The following is a 20,829-nucleotide window of genomic DNA, read 5'->3' as shown; positions in this document are numbered from 1 at the left end:
TGTTGGAAATTTATTTAAATGTCAACTGCCAAGGATGAATGTTCTGCGGGAGCGTAGTCAGGGGTCCCTAGAATACGTACGACCTATATACGTATAATTGCATTTCGCGATATGGTGCAACATGGTGGTAGAGTGCGATCCGGGGTCCGAGGTCCGAGGTCCGGTGTCTGCAGTAGATTACTCGGCACGGTTACGGGGATACAACATTGTGTGGCGGATGAGTGGAAATTTTTTTTCTATTTTGGCAAATTAGGTGATATGATAGAAACATTTTTAATCGACTGGTGCGGCGTGCGGGTGCTCGTGTCGTGAAATCATTTGGAACGAATTCAATAACGTTGTAAGCGGCAAGCGCGGAATTTCACGTGTTGGTACACGACGATTAATACGTAATTTCACGCTGTAAGAATGATGATAAAAATTATATTTTGTTCTTCTCTTTCTAAGCTAGAACATCTCCTACAATTCGGAAGATACCATAAAGGTGAGATAACCATAGCGATCGTGTAGGAAATTCAATTTCCTCCAAAAAGGTCCTCTGCAATAATATCGGTTATCTTCAAAATTGCAAGTCATATTCTTCTTCTCTTTTTCAAATGAGAATAACTCCTTCAATTTTGAACATTCTCAAATACGCTTAGGACTTTTTTGTGAAACATAAATTTTCTACAAAAAAAAAGATCAGAAATGTTCAAAACAGAAACGCTTGATGGAAAATTTTTCGGCGGATGCTCAAAGGACAAGTTCATTAGTTTTGTGTAGTTTGGACGATGGACAGACAGACGGCCACAGATTCGCAATGTAAAATATTCTATTTTAAATTTAAAAACGTCGCAGTTGCCGCGCGACTCGCGGACCTTCCCTTTCGCCTTCGCTTTGGCATTTGCGTCTGCCAGCGGTTATACATACGACTCGATGATGATGATGATGGTCGCTGAAGACGAGCACCGGTGGCCGTCGCCTGTCACACGTCATCGAATTTATAGCTGTAAAAACGTGGTTAGGGTCGTGGTCTATGCGAAGTAAGAATGCACTCGTAAATCTGGTAGACGCGATCGTGATATTCATTAGCACTTGGTTCGTTGTCGGTGGTCAGTCGTTCTGTTCTCTATTCGTTGGCCTTTTTCTTTGCGAGCGACGTTTTCGCCGCAGAAATTTATACTCGTACTCGTATTAGCCAAGTACATATCTACCTATCTTTGGAATATCGCGATCGCGCTCCTGCTTTTCTATCGTCCGATTGATTGATTTTTTAACGCGCATACACGTGCTACCTAGACCTACCGTACCGGTCTTTTTCCTTGTGCTGTGCAGTGTGCAGAATCCACCGGATCTTACATCCACGACGTGTCGTTTTTTACGCGCCTATTTTAAAATTTTCATTCTCCGACTACTGTCGCTGTAAATGGCGTCAACGCTTAAAGTCGTCAGTCCGAATGTCGAATACACGGACGGGTACATCGTTTCCAATTACAAGTATTTCATCACGGATGTTAAAAAAGAAAATGACCAACTACTAGTAAGCCACGCTTTTTACTTACTATACACCTATCTACAACTACGTACATATACTTACCTCGGATGAGAAAATCACGTTATGAAATTTTAAGCCCTCTCGGTGAAAAATAAGTGGTACCGGTGAGCCCCCCATTTTACAAAATATAAAAAAATCGAAGCATCAGACAAAATTTTAGAAATTGTGAAATAATTCGAACACCTCAATCAAGTCCCTACTTGGATAAACTCAACTTATATACCAATTTCAGTTTCCTTTTTCCATTCAATGACTAACTAGTGGATTAGAGGGGAGAGTTGTTTATTTATATGTATGTACTTACTTATTTGTGGAAAAAATATTTTTCAACGCCCTAAAGTTGTCGGCTTTTACTCGTATGAGAAAAATTTCTCCAAACAAGTCGTGCTAGGAAGCAACTCCCCCCTCCCCACACCCAGTTCTCAAAATATGTGACGCGGAATACGAAAAGGTTACCCAGACCAAAAAATGGATTTTTTTTTCATTTGCTAATTTCATGTAAAATTGACAGTAGAACACTTAAAACGCATTTTTATCGAAAACTACTTTTTTGATTTTTTTGCTTGGGGTAACCTTTTCGTATGCCGCGTCACATATAATAGAAATTCGAAAAAATTACTACTTTCTAATCCTTAGATTTGGTCCATTTTCATTTAAAAAAAACACTGTCAATAATACTTTCGACCTCTCCCCATGATAAAAAAGTGAGTCATCTTCCTCAAAAAATAAAAAAATAGAAACAATATTCTCGTCTTTTTTTTCAATAAATTTTAATCCTTGGATTAGGTCGATCGTCGTCAGAAAAGCACAACATATTTCATGTTTTCAATTTATGTACCACTATCCCTTTGAAAGCTTGGAAAAAGTTTGACGAATTCCTAATTAAGTACGTCACACGTTTCGATCTTGGAAAAAATTTCGATGAAATCACGATATCATGGCAGGCTTTTAAAAACTTGTAATGAACAATTTTCGACATTTTGACTCGGAGTAAATTGAAGTGAATTCACGTTTAGATCTCAAGTGATGACTTTCAAGAGTTTATAATAAAATGATGTCAAATCACACATGACTTATTGACATTCTGGCATCTTGTAATGTTAGGTAAGACTTTTGAAGACTTGGAAAAATCCGTTTAAAAAATCCTTATCAATGAGATTTCATTTTCAGGTTCAAAGCAAAAAACATATTGATGACTTGAAACTTTCTTCATAGAGGAGACATGACTCCATTTTTTAAAAAAATTTTCAAACTTCAGAAGGGTCTCTACTCTCTAAATTTGAAACAGTCAATTTCACTGCTTAGCAGTCACGACATTTTGCCTTTTTAAAGCAGTAGTTTTTTTCACTGTTTTGCAGTAAAAAAAACTACTGCTTTAAAAAGGCAAAATGTCGTGACTGCTTTAAATTTAGAGAGTATGTAGGTGTGCAAGATTGTTTGAGGGATTGAGGAAATCTCAAAAAAGAATTATCTATGTAGAAACCACGGTTGCTACAGAAATTTGTTGACCGAAAATCACTACCTTTTCATCAATTTTCAAAAAAAAAATCACTACCTTCCAAAATATTTCAACAACACCCCCCCCCCGCCCCACCATCAATTTTTCATTCGTTCTTTTTTTGGACTTTGCAATTTTTCACATACAAGTACCTATATACCTATTTGTTTTTGAAATCAATTCAATGATTATATAAAACAATCGGTATACATTATTATTCAATTTATTACAATTTCGCATATGAAGAGTGATATTCCAAAACTCGCTTTGTCCATTTTCACAACTTTTCAGGAGAGAGGAAAAACAGTTTCCCTTTAAACGGGTAAATTGGCTTATTAGGTGAGTTTAGCACTTTATTTGAGTGGATTTATGATGTAGGAGTGTAGGTATACTAGGGTGACCCTTAAAATGCAAAAGTAAATATTTTTTCGGTCTGACCCCCTAAATTTTTTAATTATATCATAAAATTCTCGAATACAAAATTTTAGCCCATTTGGAGGTCATTAACCCGTGCCGAATTGGACTAGATGTTTAAATGGGATTTAACATAGGTTTTTAAGTGAAAATTGCATTTAAATTCCTCTTAGGCGCCTAAAAAATAATTCTGAGGGTTTTTTACAAGAAAATGCTACAAAAGCATGTCAAAGACCATATAAAACAATAACAGGTTCATGGGGACCCCCCTACCCTTCCTTCCCACCCTGGAAATATAGGGGAAAATTCAATATTTCCAGGGTGGGAAGGAAGGGTAGGGGGTCCCCATGAACCTGTTATTGTTTTATATGGTCTTTGACATGCTTTTGTAGCATTTTCTTTGAAAAAACCCTCGGAATTATTTTTTAGGCGCCTAAGAGGAATTTGAATGCAATTTTCACTTAAAAACCTATGTTAAATCCCATTTAAACATTCTAGGCCAAGTCGGCACGGGTTAATGACCTCCAAATGGGCTAAAATTTTGTATTCGAGAATTTTATGACATAATTAAAAAATTTAGGGGGTCAGACCGAAAAAATATTTACTTTTGCATTTTAAGGGTCACCCTAAGGTATACACTTCATCCACTAAATACTGCTGAAAAAAATTTCAATAAAAATGGACAAAGCGCGTTTTGGAACATTATTTTTTTTTAAATTTTTAGTGAATTGGCTATTTAGGTGAGTTCAACACCTCATTTTGGTAGGTTGATGATGTAGGAATGTGAGTTAATACTTCATCTACGAGGTACCACTGAAAACCCAACTTTGATAAAAATGGACAAAGCGAGTTTTGGAATATCACTCTTCATATTCATATGCACGCATTAAAAATACATAAGGCGAGAGGGAAGAAACAGAATTTTCGAGAGTAAAATTTTTTCAAATACGAAAGATGGAGGATTTTTTTCCATTTTTAGCAATGATTTTTATAATTTTCATGTTTAGAAAATCGGATATTCCATTTTTCTCCATTTTTCACGTCCGGTATCTTTCAATCAGAATTTTCACTGAGACCAATGCCATTTGGAGGTTCAATAAAGGTTTTCTCTTGAAAAGGGGGTTATGTAGAACAATTATAATGTGGAAATGAGATATTTTCAAGAAATTTTCCCTGATTTTGATTTATTCTCATTTTGTTGTTTTTTTTCAGCTTTGAAGGGCTCTTTACAGGGTGTCCACTCATTTCTGGAAATGATTTTCCCTGACTTTTCCAGGTTTTCCAGACCAATTTTTCCATTTTTCCAGACCATTTTTTCTCTATTTTCTATGCTCACCCCGTTATTTAATTTCTTTAAAAAAATGGGGGGGGGGGGGTAATTTTTTCATAAGCTTCTCTTCGAACTGGATACTTCTTCGGATATAAAAAACAGCTCAACTTTGATTATTAACTTTTCTAATTAAAAATAAATAAAACATGCATCAAGTTTGGCCAATTGATAAAATACCTATGCATTCATATAACTTAAGAAATTTTTTTTTTTTTTTTTTTGATTTTTAAAGACCTCAAAATGTGAAATTTGTTCAATTCAAAATGAGAGACAAATTGGCCCGAGCGAAGCGAGGGCGAGAACTTTCGAAAATTTCATTTCAAGATGCCTGAAAACGAGTTTTTTTTTAATGCGAAGAGTGTTTATTTTTTGGTTTTTTAAATTTTAATATTGGAATGGATGTTTTTTTGAAGGAAGTTTACTCTTGAAAAAGAAAATAGAACAGGCTTGAGCGAAGCGAGGGCGGAAGCTTCTGAGAATTTCAGTTTCGAGAGTCATAAAAACGAGGTTTTTTAATGTGAGGACGAGTAGCTTTTTTTGGCTTCTAAAATTTTAGAATAAGTATTTGAATTATGATTGGTTTTTTTAGTGAGGACGAGTAGCTTTTTTTTGGCTTTTAAAATTTTAGAATATTTGAATTATGTTTTTTTTTTTGAAGGAAGTTGATTTTGAAAAATAAAACAGAACAGGCCCAAACGAGGGCGAAAGCTCTTGTAAATTTGTATGTATTTCGAGATGCTTAAGAACGATGTTTTTTTTTTTGTGAGGAGTTATTCATTTTTTGGCATAAAAACTTGATTTTTATAATCTAGAAATTTTCATGTTGTCTTTGAAAAAGAAAAGAAGCCCGAGCGAAGCGAGGGCAAAAGCTTTTGAAAATTTGCGTTTCGAGAAGTGAAAAACAGTGTTTTTCTTTCATCACAGGTCCTTATTCAGAATTTTCAATTGATCGTTTTTTCAAAATTCCAGGGATTTTGCGTGAAAATTACGAAATTCCCTGACTTTTCCCTGACTTTTCCAGACCGACCAAATTCCCTGACTTTTCCAGGTTTTCCAGGTTTTCCAGACCTGTGGACACCCTGCTTTACTAGTGGGCCAATATGGTTTGAAAGTCCGAGGAAAATTTTCTCTCGAAAAGGGGATCTATAAGAAAAATTCTGACGCACAAATGAAAAATTTTCATAAATCGAACTTTTGATTTTTTTTTCAACGGAAAAACAGTCAACTGATGGATGAGGGGGGAGGGGTGAGGGAGGTGAAAAATTACAACTTCGCACAATAAGGTACACCCTATACTATGTACCCTTAGCTACAAGGCGATGTCCAATGCGAATTTAGGTAATTGCGAAATGTGCACCTACGAGTAAAATTAAGATTCGCGAGCGTACGTGTTTCAGGTAATTCCCAGAGAAATTGCGCTAACGATTAAAACCGAAATCAAAGTACCGAAGCTTGGTGTGATGATGGTCGGATGGGGTGGTAATAATGGTACCACCGTCACCGCTGCCCTACTAGCCAACAAACTGAATTTATCGTGGCCGACGAAAACTGGACTCAAAACTGCCAACTGGTACGTTTCATATTTGAGTATCCATACTCGTATTTGCATTTTGTATTTGGTATTTTTCAAACGTAGCGACGGTCTACACTCAACCTACGCATATACAGCGTGCTCGGTAATACTCGTGGGTCTAGGTACCATCGAGCACTCCGAAAAAAAAAACTTTTTGTTGAAAACACACAGCGATGCATGCGATGATCGAGGTGGAATATTATCACATCAGGCCCAGGCCCAATCCAACAACTAATCGTGTTTTCTCATCCCACCATTACTTTTACTTCTGCTCTGCACTGTGAGTGTGACCCAACCAACTCAGATACTTGAGACAACATTTTTTTTCGAGGGTGCTCGCTGCTCCATATTACAGTGCACGCTGTATCAACCTACCTAGTACCTATACATAGGTACATCTGCTGTAAATACCTAAGTACGTGTATTTTCTTTCTTTTTTCTGGTGGTCCTGCTACGACCATCTGTCTTTGCGCACATTCGTACCCGCACTCACGGCTCACGGCTGCGGCTAATTGTAGTCGTTGTTGCTGCAGGGCTTTGACGACAAAACAATAAACAAGTAATTAGCGCGTGTCGTAGAATATCAACGTAGAATGTAGATTTTACCTACGTTATACATTGTACATAGAGAGATATAGCTCGTTGTACGAATACCTACGTACAATGCGAAGGGAAATCGCAGCCGAGGTGGACGTTTGTTTTTTAGCCATCGACGACGATGAGGCGTAAGATAGATTTTTAATTTTTTTAAATGGCAATTTCACCCCGGCCGCGTCTTCCAGCTTAGACTTACTACCTAGTACCTATTAATGCCAATTCCAAGGCGACTCATTAACCGATGAGAGTCAGTCAACGTGTACAAAGTGGCTACCTATTAATAACCTACACATCATGCCTGTCTGTATAAATAGCTATATTTATGAACTGTTGTTGATTGGTGGTTTAGGTTCGGATCTATCACGCAATGTTCGACCATTAAGCTAGGTATGGATGAGCAAGGTAAAGATTTCTATTTCCCGCTATCATCCCTGTTTCCCATGGTGAATCCTAACGACATAATCGTCGACGGCTGGGACATATCGTCTGCTGATTTGGCCACTGCTATGCAACGTGCTGCAGTTTTGGACTATAATTTACAGCAACAATTAATCCCGCTGATGAAAGATATGAAACCGAAACCTTCTATTTATTGGCCAGATTTTATCGCAGCCAATCAGGTAAGTGTACGCCTTCGCTCTACCATTGCCTACCTGCCTAAATACCTACCTACCTACCTACAGGGTGCCCAGAAATATCGAGCACCCCTAAAAAAGTTTTCTACTAAAATACTTTGGTTGGTCACAGTGAATGATAATAATGATAGCACATGATTGGTTGTTGGACTGGAGAGATAACATTCCACCAATCATATGCATCTATTTCACGTTGCCAACCTATATTTTTAATGAAAAACTTTCTTGGGGGTGCTCGATATTTCTGGGCATCCTGTACCCCGCAGTTTCACAGGGTGTACCCAATTTTAAACGCACAGATAGGTAGCTAGCTATACATGCAGCTAATTTATGTATTTACGCGTAGTTAGAGGTACTGAGATGAGCAACTACAGGCCACAGGGTGTCCATTATTTTTGGCAAGTCATTTTCCCTGACTTTTCCACGTTTTCCGACAATTTTTTCCAAGAAGTTGTCCGGGGGAGGGGGGTAACTTTTTCATACGTTTCTCTTCAAACTGGATAACTACTTCTTCGAATATAAAAAACAACTAAACTTTGATTAATAACACTTTTTTAATTAAAAAAAAATTTCATTATGCAAGAAACTCTTACAACTTGAGAAAGGCTTCATTCAGTGTCACATTTTTTCAAAATTCCAGGGATTTTGCGTGAAAATTTCGAAATTTCCTGACTTTTACCGATTTTTCAGAGAATGGACACCCTGAAATAAGATTAAGACGTGCACCTATTTCGTAATAATATGCACGTACTCGTATTTTAGGCCGAAAGAGCGGACAACGTCATCAAAACGTCGAGTAAGAAAGAAGCTCTGGAAATTCTGCGAAAAGATATGCGCGATTTCAAAGCAAAACATAATCTGGACAAAGTGGTCATCATGTGGACCGCCAATACCGAAAGATTCAGCGAAATTCACGTCGGTAAAAACGACACCGCCGAAAACTTGCTGAAAGCCATCGATGAAAACTTCGCAGAAATTTCGCCATCCACCTTGTTCGCAGTTGCCTCGATCTTGGAAAATGTGAGAATTTCACCTAAACGTGCTCATTGAGTAATACATACTCGTACATATTACATACCATACCTCCATACCTTATCATTGCTAATATGTACCTAGCTGCTTATAGTGCATTTACGTCAACGGATCGCCGCAAAATACCTTCGTACCGGGATGCATTGAACTGGCAGAAAAACACAAAGCGTTCATCGCAGGCGATGATTTTAAATCCGGACAAACGAAATTGAAATCAGTGCTCGTTGATTTTCTAGTATCGGCCGGAATTAAACCAGTTTCCATAGTCAGTTATAATCATTTGGGCAATAACGATGGCAGAAATTTGTCTGCTCCGCAACAATTTAAATCCAAAGAGGTCAGGTAGTGCACCTAGTATTCGATTTTTTCGACTTGCTCTTATACTGCGGAGTTATCACTTCAATTATCCCGTACCCGCATATAATTATTATGCTACTGTTGCAGATCTCAAAAAGCAATGTAGTCGATGATATGGTCGCTTCAAATTCAATACTGTACCAGCCAAACGAGAAACCCGACCACTGCGTAGTCATTAAATACGTTCCTTACGTCCGTAAGATGCGATTTCTGTAGCTATAGCCCTAATGTACCTACCAGCACTCGTACTAGTTACTGACCTATACCATACGCGTGCTTTTCGCTTAAATATGTTTTTTCAGGCGATTCCAAAAGAGCTCTAGACGAATACATTTCGGAAATCTGTTTGGGAGGAAATAATACAATTTGCATTCATAATACTTGCGAAGATTCTTTATTAGCTTCGCCGATAATCTTGGATCTGGTCATACTGGCTGAAATATGTACGCGAATTCAATTTTTCACCCCTGATCAAAAAGATCCAGTCCAATTGAACGTTGTGCTTTCGTTTTTATCGTACTTACTGAAAGCTCCGCTGGTGCCAAAAGGTAAGCTCGAGCTAAATTCTGACATTTTTACCTACCCATCTAATCGTACTAATTTACGAGCAATTTTTCAAACTCAAAAAATTTCATCAGTCTATTTTTATCGTACCTGCAGGTAAAGGTATTCACCTAGCATTCACTTAGCGATTTTTGGTTTTCATGTTTCAATTTTTTTTTGCAGGCGCGCCGATAGTGAATTCGCTTTTTAAGCAGAGGGCGTGCATCGATAATATTTTGAAAGCGTGCTTGGGACTGCCACCCGATAACAACATGACGTTGGAGCACAAACTACCTAAAGAACTGTTCCATGGGAATGCCACTGCGGCCACGTCTGACAAGCAGACTCAAAATACGAATAATCTCCCATCAGTACCAGCACCAGCACCAACTCCAGCACCAGCGCCAGCATCAGCGCCAGTATCAGCGCCAGCATCAGCGCCAGCCCCACCAGCAGCAGTGGAGAATCAGTTGCAGCAGCAGCCGAGTATCGAAGCTGTTCAAGCCGATTCGTCTGCTAAAATTGTTGAACCGGTTCTGGTATCAAATTAAAATTCGTAATCACCAAAGAAACTCGGTGTTATTTCATCATCAAGTAGGACGGATGCGGCACGGAGGCTTTTTTTCGCTCTTCCCATTTTTTTAATTTTCATTTTTCATCTTTTGCCAGGGTAAATTACGTCTTTTATTTCGCAGGTAACTACTCGTGTATACCTCGTAGTCCTCGTACATTTATATTACTTTTTGTCGACCACCTGTGAGCGGAGCTTATTTGTAACAGAAATTTTGACAAATGTACGTTACTACAAATATAATGCGTTATCAAAATTTGTAATTTATTGTCAAATACTTAGTCATGTTTTGTCAAGATTACCTAAAAAATCCTGATTTTGTCAAAATTGTCGAAAAATACCTGTTTTTTGTCAAAATTGTCAGAGGGTGTCATGTCATATTATTCTTTGCGAGTTGACGACAAGTTGTAGGTGATGCTTTTTTGTCGAAATCAAGATGTCTAACAAAATTTTTGAATGAAAAATCAGGACTTTGGCCGGGACATTTGGCAAGACATTTTTCAAACACTTTAGACTTGAGGTGATGGGGAGAGAGGTGTCAATATTGTACACGTTGATTATTCGTTCTTTAAAATGTCTTTAGACATTCTAAATTTTTATGGGAAGGGAGGGGGAGGTGGTCAAAGCGTGCTTTTTCGCGACTTTTTAAATCAGCTCCCCCTCCTCCCAACACCACAATTCTTTCGATAAAAAAATCAGGTTTTCCGATAGTTTGCATTTTTTTTTTTTTTTTAAGAAGTTCTGAAACGACCAACTTTTAACAGTTCTCATCTGGCATGAAAAATGTATGAATTGAAGTACTTCCTCTCAAGAAATATGAAAAAATTGAAAACTTCAGTAATTTAATTCAATAATAAAAAAAAAAAAACATTCCAATTCAGAATTGGTAATCCAAAATCATAAATTCGAACTTTTTATATTTTTTTCTGTTTTTGAGCTTTGAAAATTAAATTTAAAAAAAAGAGAAGGGAACGTTTACAAATTTACACGAGCGAAGCGAGGATGAGAGCTTTTGAAAATTTACCATTTGAAAAGTAAGGTAAACTGGGGCAATTACAAAGCAAATAAAAAGACTGTTGCACGGATGAATCTGAAATTTATATTACATACTTATGCTACATGGAGTTCTCCATCTGTCGATGGTAAAATTCTAGTACCATTTGGTCCGAAAAGTTTTGAGAAAATTACCATTTTTAAATTTAAAAACCAATTTTTATGCAAAAATGGGCGTTATTTTTTTGATTTTTGCTTTTTCAACACACTCACTGTAGTTATTCTACATGTCATTTGCTAATAACTTACAATGTATTCGTGGTCTTGATTCGGTTAAAAATTTGGTAATTTATCCAGTGAAAAAATTTTTAAAAATTATTTTTTTCAAACTTGCTAAAATAAACAAAAAATGTACTATGTACCTACATTATCTTGATCATTTCTGATGTTTTTTATGCAAACAGCACTCGTCTTGAAATACATTTTTGGTCAAATATATTAGTAAAAAATTAAAAAGAAGCAATAATTTTAAAATTCATTAAAACTGTTGATCACTTTTTTAACGTGTAATTCATCATGTGACTGTGGAGGTTTTTTTTTTGTAATTCGAACCATTTTTATGTAAGCTGTTCACAGCAAAAAAAATATTCAGTATAAGTAAATGCAAAAACAAGCCATCAGCTAGTCGCTGATTGCAAGAGAGTTTTTGCGACTTGCTTGAATTTCTCTAATTCTTCATAATAATACGTACGTTCATACTTGTAGGACGAAAAAAAAAACATTCTACAAAAAAACTAAATCAAGCTAAAAGATTGATCGATTATTATGCTTTTTGCTTCATCGCGCCGTTTTCACCAGCAATTTTTGGCAATTTCTGGTGAAAATTTAGACCTTTTTCTCGCAACTATAGCGACTAACCCTTTCACGCCGACTTTTAATTTACCACAAAATCTCCGATTTTTTTTGCTAAATGTGTTCCTTGTACCTTTCCAAAGAACATATATTTTAATGGCTTCATACCCCCACCCCCAAGTTTGAAATTTGGGGCCGGGACAGCGTATGTCCCAGCCGGCAAGGTGGAATCCTCATCTTGGGACAGCATATGTCCCAGGCAGTATTGGGGAGACCCTGGGACATTCGGGACACAGCTGAAAAGTGATAAGTTAATCGTAAAGAATTGAAGCATTTTCAGTCAAAAAACATTGGTATTAGTAGAATTTTTTTTTTTAAATACAAAAAATCACAAAAATTACTTTTTCAGTCAAAAATCATTGGTAGATGATCGTCCGCTCATGGATGAGCAAATCCATAAGTATATTTGGATGAGATCGATGATGACAGTTTCTCAGAATACGAATCTGATCAGGATATGACTTGGAAGCTAATAACGTTCAATCAGGTACTGTAAAATCGTGAATACGTTTATATTATTACACTACTTCGATTCCATAACTAATGCATTTTTACTGTTATCATTGATACTTTGCTGAGTCTTATCAACAACTTCAGACTCGTTGTCATTGCTATTTTCAATTTCAAAATCTATCAATGAACCCACTATTTATTAATTATCGAATCGAAGTAGTGTAATAAAAATAATATAAACGTATTCACGATTTTACAGTACCTGATTGAACGTTATCAGCTTCCAAGTCCGATTCCTCATTTCCACTTGGAATATAATCGTCATTAGATTCGTATTCTGAGAAACTGTCATCATCGATCTCATCCAAATACTTATGGATTTGCTCATCCGTGAGGGGAGGATCATTTCCTGGCCCTAGGTGAAAGCAAACATCGTCAAAGTTGAAAAAGAGTTGAAAAAAACAACCAAAAACATGAAAAAATGTCGATGAAAATTCACTCACTTTTTCGTATACACATTCCTCACTGAGTTTTGACTCAAATTCCAAAATTTTTTCACTAAAATGTACCTCAATATGTCTAGTTTTTGAAAAAAAATACCCGCTTTCAACGGATATCAGCAAGTTGTTGAACAAATGAGTTGAATTAGCTCATCTTCTGTTTTGAATCAATCGTTGTAGTCTTAGCAAGATCCGTTTGCGGGATCGTATTCGGTATTATTGTGCTTATAGCATTACGTTATCTGGTAAAATGGCTGTGAATTGTAAAATAAAATGTTCTCTCGTTTTTGTCAAATAAAATGCTAGAAAATGTCGTCTTCGTTTTGTGAATACTTTTCTAAAAGATCCACGGTTTGAACTGAATCCTTATTCGTCCATCATGGTAGCATCGCGTCGGCTCTAAGAAAAGTATCGAAGATAGTGTTACGAGGTAAAGGTATCCGTCCATATTCGCCGTATTCAGATGAAACACGTGTTGCTGTTTCCGTTTGCGAAGATTTATATGCTGGAATTTCGTTGTGGCTTGTCGTGGTAGTCGTTGGTTGGTCTCATATCGGTGTAATTCGTCGTCTGATCGTTGTATTGTGTTACTTTGCCGTAGTTATGTCTCCGCAGTTTGGTGTGATCGGATCCCATATGATTTTTGAGGGAGGAGTTTCTCTGGAATGGCGGTGTCGAATGAAAATGCCTCTACGTGCGGCTAAGGTTGAAGAAACAGTCGAGGATGACAATGTCTCTCCAGATAATAAAAGGAAAGCGGTGGAAAGTATCGTCTCAGTGACAGGAAGAAATCCTGTTCGTCATGTGTTGGAGGAGACTGAACCATACGGCTTGATGAGAAAGTTACGATCCAGTTGCTGTGTTTCTGCATCTGTAAAACGCATCTCGCTTCCTGTAAAACTCATAAATTCATCGAAGAAGTCAGAGTTGTATTATTATGGTTATGGAGCTTTTTCCTTTTGTATTCGCCGTATTCGGATGTGTAATGATGTATTTATCGATGGTTGATTTATCGGATGTATTCGTAGACTCGTGGCGTTTGTCGGATGTGCGGATTGCGGATTGCGGATTGCGGATTGCGGATGTCGGTGTCGTAGGTGTCGTTGTCGTATGCGTTGTACCATTGTTCTTGTTAGTTTTAATTTTTCTGTTGTTTTCTATTGTATTTCATCGATGTCGAAGTGTTTCAATCGGATGCGTAGGTGTTAATTTTAAATTGATCATGTATTTTATTGTATCTATTGTTTTAACTGTGATTTATTGCGTATGTACTTGTGTTTTTACTGATGCATTTTATCTATTGTGTTTACTTTTTACTGTGATACCTTATCCTTATGTATTCGATGTATTCGCTGGTGTTTTGTATTCGATTGTTTTATGGTTTTTATATTATTAGCGTTGTCGTAGTTATTAGTTAATTCATTCGCTGTTTGTTTTAAATTTGTACTTGTGTTTTTTAAGATGAGCTTAATTCATGGGGAAGTGTTGAACAAATGAGTTGAATTAGCTCATCTTCTGTTTTGAATCAATCGTTGTAGTCTTAGCAAGATCCGTTTGCGGGATCGTATTCGGTATTATTGTGCTTATAGCATTACGTTATCTGGTAAAATGGCTGTGAATTGTAAAATAAAATGTTCTCTCGTTTTTGTCAAATAAAATGCTAGAAAATGTCGTCTTCGTTTTGTGAATACTTTTCTAAAAGATCCACGGTTTGAACTGAATCCTTATTCGTCCATCACAAGTATGAAAAAAAAAATTATCAGTAAACACAAATTTCTAGGACTTTCAAAAATATGCTGGATAAATCACATTTTCGCGTAAATATTCAACCAGTGCTGCCTTTTGAACGAAGTAAAAATTGTTATGGATAGCTTGGGTGCTATAGTACTGCCGGGACTAGTTGCTGCGTTCATAACATACCCATGTGTCCCAGGAAAGCATTTTTTGTGTCCCGGGACATATGCTGTCCCAGTCGGCGTGAAAGGGTTAAGAGATTTCGTAGACACCTTGAAGTTTTTACACGTAAAAAAATGCATTCCTGTTCTTCAAAAATAACTTCCAACGGAGAAAAGAGAGTAAAGGACGCAACATTTTTTCATTTTTCCACCTGCTAAAGACCATTTCTACAATTTTTTTCCCATCAGTCAGGTAGGAAATACAACTAAACGTCTTCAAAATTCCACTAAAAAAGGAAATAAATAAAATTGAATACCTATTTAAAGTATGATTAAAAAAATAGCAGGACTTTTTGATGAAATTGTTGAAAAGCAGAACAACTGCAGGACACCTGCAAGACACATCGCCAAAAAGCAGGACCTGCAGGACTGTTATTCACCCTGTAAATTCCTAGTTTTTCAATTAAACAGTGAAAATGGTCGTAATTTTTTCCAAAATTGCGAAGAAATTTGCGCTTTTTATATCAAAACATGCAAAAAGCATTGATTTTTTGCCTTCCCTGCTTATAAAGGTCATATTTTGATTCAAAGTTTGTCAAACAAGAGAACCATTATTTACAACATTGATTAAAAACTCATTTTTCCTTAAATTTCATCCCCCCCCTTTCAGTTTTTATGGAAATTTTTTGAAAGTTTCTTTAGAGGCACTTTGAAAGTACCATTGATATACTTGATGAACTGACTTAGCAGCTCAATAATCGTACGAACAATTTTTGCAACATGTCTTTCAACTCTACCAACCAGCTCGTATGTGAGAAAAACTCATCTCCTCGGAATCAACGCAATATCTTAACGCGTACGCAGACATCGTTAATCTCGCCACATAGCAGCAGTCTTCATATTTCGCGAGAAAACATAAAGGTAGGCGCTCGACTCGCAGCCTTTCCAAATGGAAAATACAACCTGCAAAATTCCAAATTGTACTTCACGCTCGCATTCAACACATACATCGGTTTTTCCACTTGGTTTTTCCCAGTGTGTGACGTGACATGTATCGTCGTTGCAAATGGAAAATATGACATTAATGCTTTCGAACAGATGGTAAACAACGCAACGATGGCAGTTCCTATACACTACACATATATGTACCTACCATAGCTATACAGTACAGTAAACGTAATCCGTTTATAGGTAGATGAAATTGAAGTATCAGTTACTTAGGCTAGGTGAAAAGCATCAAGACCTGGGATCTGCTTTAACCCTTCGTGCTTTTGTCTACTGGTACGTATTGTTACCTTAAGCGGTATTGCGAAATGTTTGTATACGTCGTCGTCTAGCATACCTCAAGTTCAACACATACAACTAAAATAATGGAATAATACACATAAATGTAGGTAGTTGTCGTCGTCGTCGTCGTCGTCGTCGTCGTGCAAATGAAAATGACGAATAATCGTCTCTCGACGATACAAACATCCAACAATATAGCGAACAAGTTCTTCAATTCGAGTCTCCAGGCTTCTCTGCATCGTCATCACGTTACACGTAGCACTTATACATACTGCACGCGAATTTTTTTCACCCCCTTCACCCCCCTCACTCCATAGGAGCAATATTTTTATTGGTAATTTGGTAAAAACGTGCAATCTCGTGAAAAACCAGATTAATGGAAGACAAAGCAGCTCTCATGGGGGTCGTTTTGTCGTCTTTGTTTCGGTGACGTGTACGCTGTACAGCACCACGTGCGATTTCGGTGCCCATAATATGTATTAGCTCAACAAACTAGCAGCGCATTATTTTGTGGTAAACAGCCTACAGGCTGCGGTCGCAACCTCGCTGGCAAAACATAAAAATATACTTTTAGCCGCGGTTGTTTGTTATTTTACGAGATAAATAAACCACTCCGCGTATACAATATGTCTTTATTTTGAAAAATATTTCCCGCTTTTTCGCAAAATGTTCGAGTTGGGTGGTCTGTGTTGTAATTTTTTACTCTGCGAATGAGAGAAATGTGGAAAACAGCGGGTACGACGATGATTCGGAACTCGTTCGTCACAAATAAGCGAGAATCGACGTCAAAAATAACATTTTGAGCGTTGGTCCAACAAATTTTAATGATAATTTTTATTCAATTTTTACACAAAATACAAACAAATACTTCTTTACTGCACTGAGATACATTCTGTGTTAGTTGCCTGGCTTCGTTCCTTCAAGAGGGAAAAATTGATCAATTGAAAGTTTTTCAAACGAATTTTATGATATTAATTTTTTTCAAAGTGGAGCACCTGATGCAAAATTTCACTGAAATCTCAACGATGGCTCAACCATTCTAATGCTAGGTCAAGAACATGAACAATTCCAGAGCGAATACTAGTTTCGCTGATTGCAAGAGTTCGCTGATTACAAGAGGGTTTTTACTTTTTGTTTATTCGTTTTCATTTATTTATTTGCAATTTTGATTGTAGTCGAAAGCAAGAAATTGTCTCAGTTTGAGTTTAAACAATTTTCATCTTTTTCTTTATTATTTTCCACAACAAACAATAACCACCTTTTACTTTTCCATTCAACTAGATTTTAGCTGCCAGTTTTGAATTTAGCTCATCCCACAGTAGAATTTTGAATTTTAAAATTTTCAAAAATCGCTACTCCGACGCTCAGGTTTTTCCCACAGAGTTGTCGTGGGAAAATTCTGACCCACGCGCTGATACAAAGGACTTCTTTCATTTTCTTATTCAACTAAATTTTTTTATATTTCATCTTTCTAGAATTATTCCGATTTTTATCGAAAATGAAGAATTTGAATAATGTTTGAAAAATACACTATGAAAAATTCAGTTGAAAGGGAAAATAAAACATACCCCTCGGTCAAGCGCGTGGGTCAAAATTTTCCCACGACAACGCCGTAGGAAATACTCAGAGCGTCGGGGAAGGGTTTTTGAAAATGAGAATTCTAAATTTTACTATGGAAGCTCAACACAACACTGGTAGCTAACATTTTAATGGTGTGGTCCATGGGTCAACTTTCCATCCAAATCCCTGGGAGACAGTTTTCATAAGGATCTCTTAGACTATTTTTCTAGCCGAAATTTTCAAAAAGATACCGCTTTACTTTGCACTCAACATAGGTGAGAGAATGTCAAAAATTGTAACCATTCAAGAATTGATAACTTTTCACATTGAATTTAATTCCAGAAAAAAATTATCATCATACGAAATCAAGGATATGGTACGTTTTTTATATTTTATATCACCGTTATGTAAATGCTTGAGAAGAGTAATAAGATGGTTTTATGAGAACTTGAAAACTTACTCACTCCAACTTGGGAGCTGTTATTCTCCCCGACTCGCAGGAAGAGGATCAGAATGATCACTCTCAAAAAAAAATGAACGATATTGTCCTCCATTCCAATAATTATTTTCGCTTCAATTTTTCGTGATAAAGAACACAGAAATCACTGACACGAAAATAATAACTTTTATATGTTAGTAATGAGTGAATTATGTTTTATTAGATTTTCACATTTCACATTATTTATTGAAATTATGAACAAGTCCGAAGAAGGAAGTGCTTTTTCACTTTGAAATGTCAAAATCAAACTCGAAAAATGTATTTCCGAGCTGATTATTGAAAACGAAAATCAAGTATTGACGTTCAAAATTCAGAATGAAGATAATTTCACAGCTTTCCACCAATTGTTAATGGAAAAAAGTAAAGTGAAAAAAAGTAAGTAAGTTTTTTTGAAATTTTGAAAAATAACAGGTTTTTTATTGTAAAACTTTTACAGTGGCTGTTTTTTAAACAGAAAACTTGACATCCTTTTTAGTCACTTGGAGGGGGGGGGGAGAGAGAGATACGCTCATTCTTGAAAGTTTCAAGTACATATGTTTTTGTACCCCCTCCTCCCCTCAAACATCTAAAAAGAATTGATTTTCGCCTCATCTGTTTTAAAAGTTCTTTTCATGTTCCAAAATTGCCAAACAAAAATATTTTTTTCATGATAAACTCGCTTATCATATGAGGTTGTTTTTTTTTTGTCAAAAAAGTCAAAAAGTGTCAATTGTGGGGGAAAATGTCAAAAAGTGTCTATGTTTGGCAAAATTGTCAAAGAATGGCCATTTTTTGAATAACTGTCAAAAATGGCTAATTCTTTGCCAAAATTGCCAAACGGTCCTGTTCATTCCAAAATTGCCGAACAAAAATATTTTTTTCATGACAAACTCGCTCATGAGGTTGTTTTTTTTGTAAAAGTCAAAAAGTATATTTTTGGCAAAATATTCAAAAAGTGACCATTCTTGGAATAATTGTCAAAAATGGCTAAGTCTTGCAAAAATTGCCAAAAAATCATGTTTTTGCCAAAGTTGTCCAAAAATGACAATTTTCTGTCATAATTGTCACAAGATATCAATTTTTGGTGAATAGAAAAAAAGTTATGTTTTTTTTCTTTTGTCTAAATTCTAGTTTTTTGACAAAATAGTGAAATGGTGTAATTTTTACCAAAATAGCGAAGAAATTTGCGCTCCTTTTGCCAAAACGTCCAAAAAGCATTGATTTCTTACCTTGTCTGGCTGAAAAGTCCTCTTTTGGTTTCAAAGTTTGCCAAACAGAAGTACCCACTGTTTTTTTCTTTTACAAAATTGCTTAAAAGCTTATTTTTTCGTTGAATTTTATTCACTTTTCCATTTTAGCAATTTTTTTAGTTTTTATGGAAATGTTTCAATAGTTTTAGCTCTAAGTTTTATACCACTTCACGTATACATGTAAAATGAACTGACTTAGTTGCTCAATAATCATATAATTATACCATATAAACAACGCAACTTCTTTTTCAACTCTCCCAACCAACTGATCAACTGCCTGAAACCTTACCCCATCAAATTTTCCAACCTCACAAAAATTACCACTTCTCTAATAGAAAATCCTCCGTGAAAAAAAGAAGCATGTTTTCTTCGAGAAGATATTATGTAGCGAGCACATGCCTGACGATAACACATTTCTACAATTTCATATATCCATTCGCTTGTCTCGTTATTTGACACGTATATAAAACCATACTCGACGTATTGTCAAAATACTCTCAGGCACAAGCCTACAATACAATGTATTCGAATCAACCGGAATATAAAGGAGGGAAAGGTAAAAAAAATGAAAACTTATCGACGAATTCGGTACATATACCTACATATGTACTATGTACACACAATATGTTGAAAACGTTGACACAAGTTTTCTTTTTCGAAGGTTATCCATCCCTTTTGATGAAAGAATTATGGCAGAAAATGAATGAAAATATTATGTACAAATCGAGGGAAACGTTTTACTTCAACTTGGTTACAGGTTCAAAAAATAAAACTGATATTTGTAGCAAAATTCCTGAATTCATGATCAATGAAATTATAAGTAACATTATTGAAAACTCATCAGTAAGTAAGTAAAATTTTTTTTCTCGATTTTTTTTTGCATGATTTTTGCATACCTACGAACTACACACCAAATTTTTCAACGCTTTTCATCCCTTCAGCCATCCTAAAAGTAATAAAAATTAATTTCTCGAATATTTTCATTCGTGCTCTTCATCATCCCGTGTCTCTCCATTTATTAAACAGACTGTAATAGCCACAGCCTTATAGTTTTCGAACAAAATTCAGGTTAAATATCACGAAGCTCGTCCGACATCAAAGCACAGGTAATTACACCGTGATTTCGCAACTTTAAATAATTCACTCGAGGTAGACTCGACGACGTTAAAATGTCTCGTCTCTTAGTTAAAATCACATCGTGGTAATTATTTTTTCATAGTAAAAAAAGCCATCGTCTTTTTAATGGACAAACGGTAAAAAGTTACGTATATTTGTAAAAGGCTCTACGAACTCGACGTCGACCAGAAATTTATCATCGTGTACGTCCTACCATGTGGACGAAGTAGGTAAAGTAGTAAGCTTTTATGATTTACTCGATTTCCGCTCCATTATGATATTTCACTTTGATGTGGGCTTT

General features: G+C 36.1%; 2 protein-coding genes across 3 annotated transcripts in view; one reads left to right on the top strand and one right to left on the bottom strand.

Moving 5' to 3' along the window:
- The window catches only part of LOC135838338 (cytoglobin-2-like), a 386,622-nt gene that overhangs the window by 257,578 nt on the left and 108,215 nt on the right, over positions 1–20,829 (bottom strand). The gene's annotated exons all lie outside the window — the stretch shown is intronic.
- On the top strand, positions 965–10,340 carry Inos (Inositol-3-phosphate synthase). 2 transcript variants are annotated; one of them, XM_065355000.1, is made up of 8 exons: positions 965–1,519; positions 6,174–6,346; positions 7,296–7,566; positions 8,344–8,601; positions 8,708–8,950; positions 9,058–9,166; positions 9,273–9,518; positions 9,697–10,340. In XM_065355000.1, exons 1-8 carry the CDS (start codon positions 1,406–1,408, stop codon positions 10,062–10,064), a joined length of 1,782 nt encoding a protein of 593 aa, XP_065211072.1. In that variant the 5' UTR covers positions 965–1,405; the 3' UTR covers positions 10,065–10,340. The 2 variants fall into 2 exon arrangements, with proteins under 2 accessions (XP_065211072.1, XP_065211073.1); XM_065355001.1 differs by lacking the exons at positions 965–1,519; positions 6,174–6,346 and adding an exon at positions 6,767–6,908.

The sequence above is a fragment of the Planococcus citri genome, chromosome 3 (assembly GCF_950023065.1).
Source record: "Planococcus citri chromosome 3, ihPlaCitr1.1, whole genome shotgun sequence".
Classification (NCBI taxonomy): domain Eukaryota; kingdom Metazoa; phylum Arthropoda; class Insecta; order Hemiptera; family Pseudococcidae; genus Planococcus; species Planococcus citri.
The sequence above is the reverse complement of the archived record's forward strand: the minus strand, read 5'-3'. Positions and strand labels throughout refer to the sequence as shown.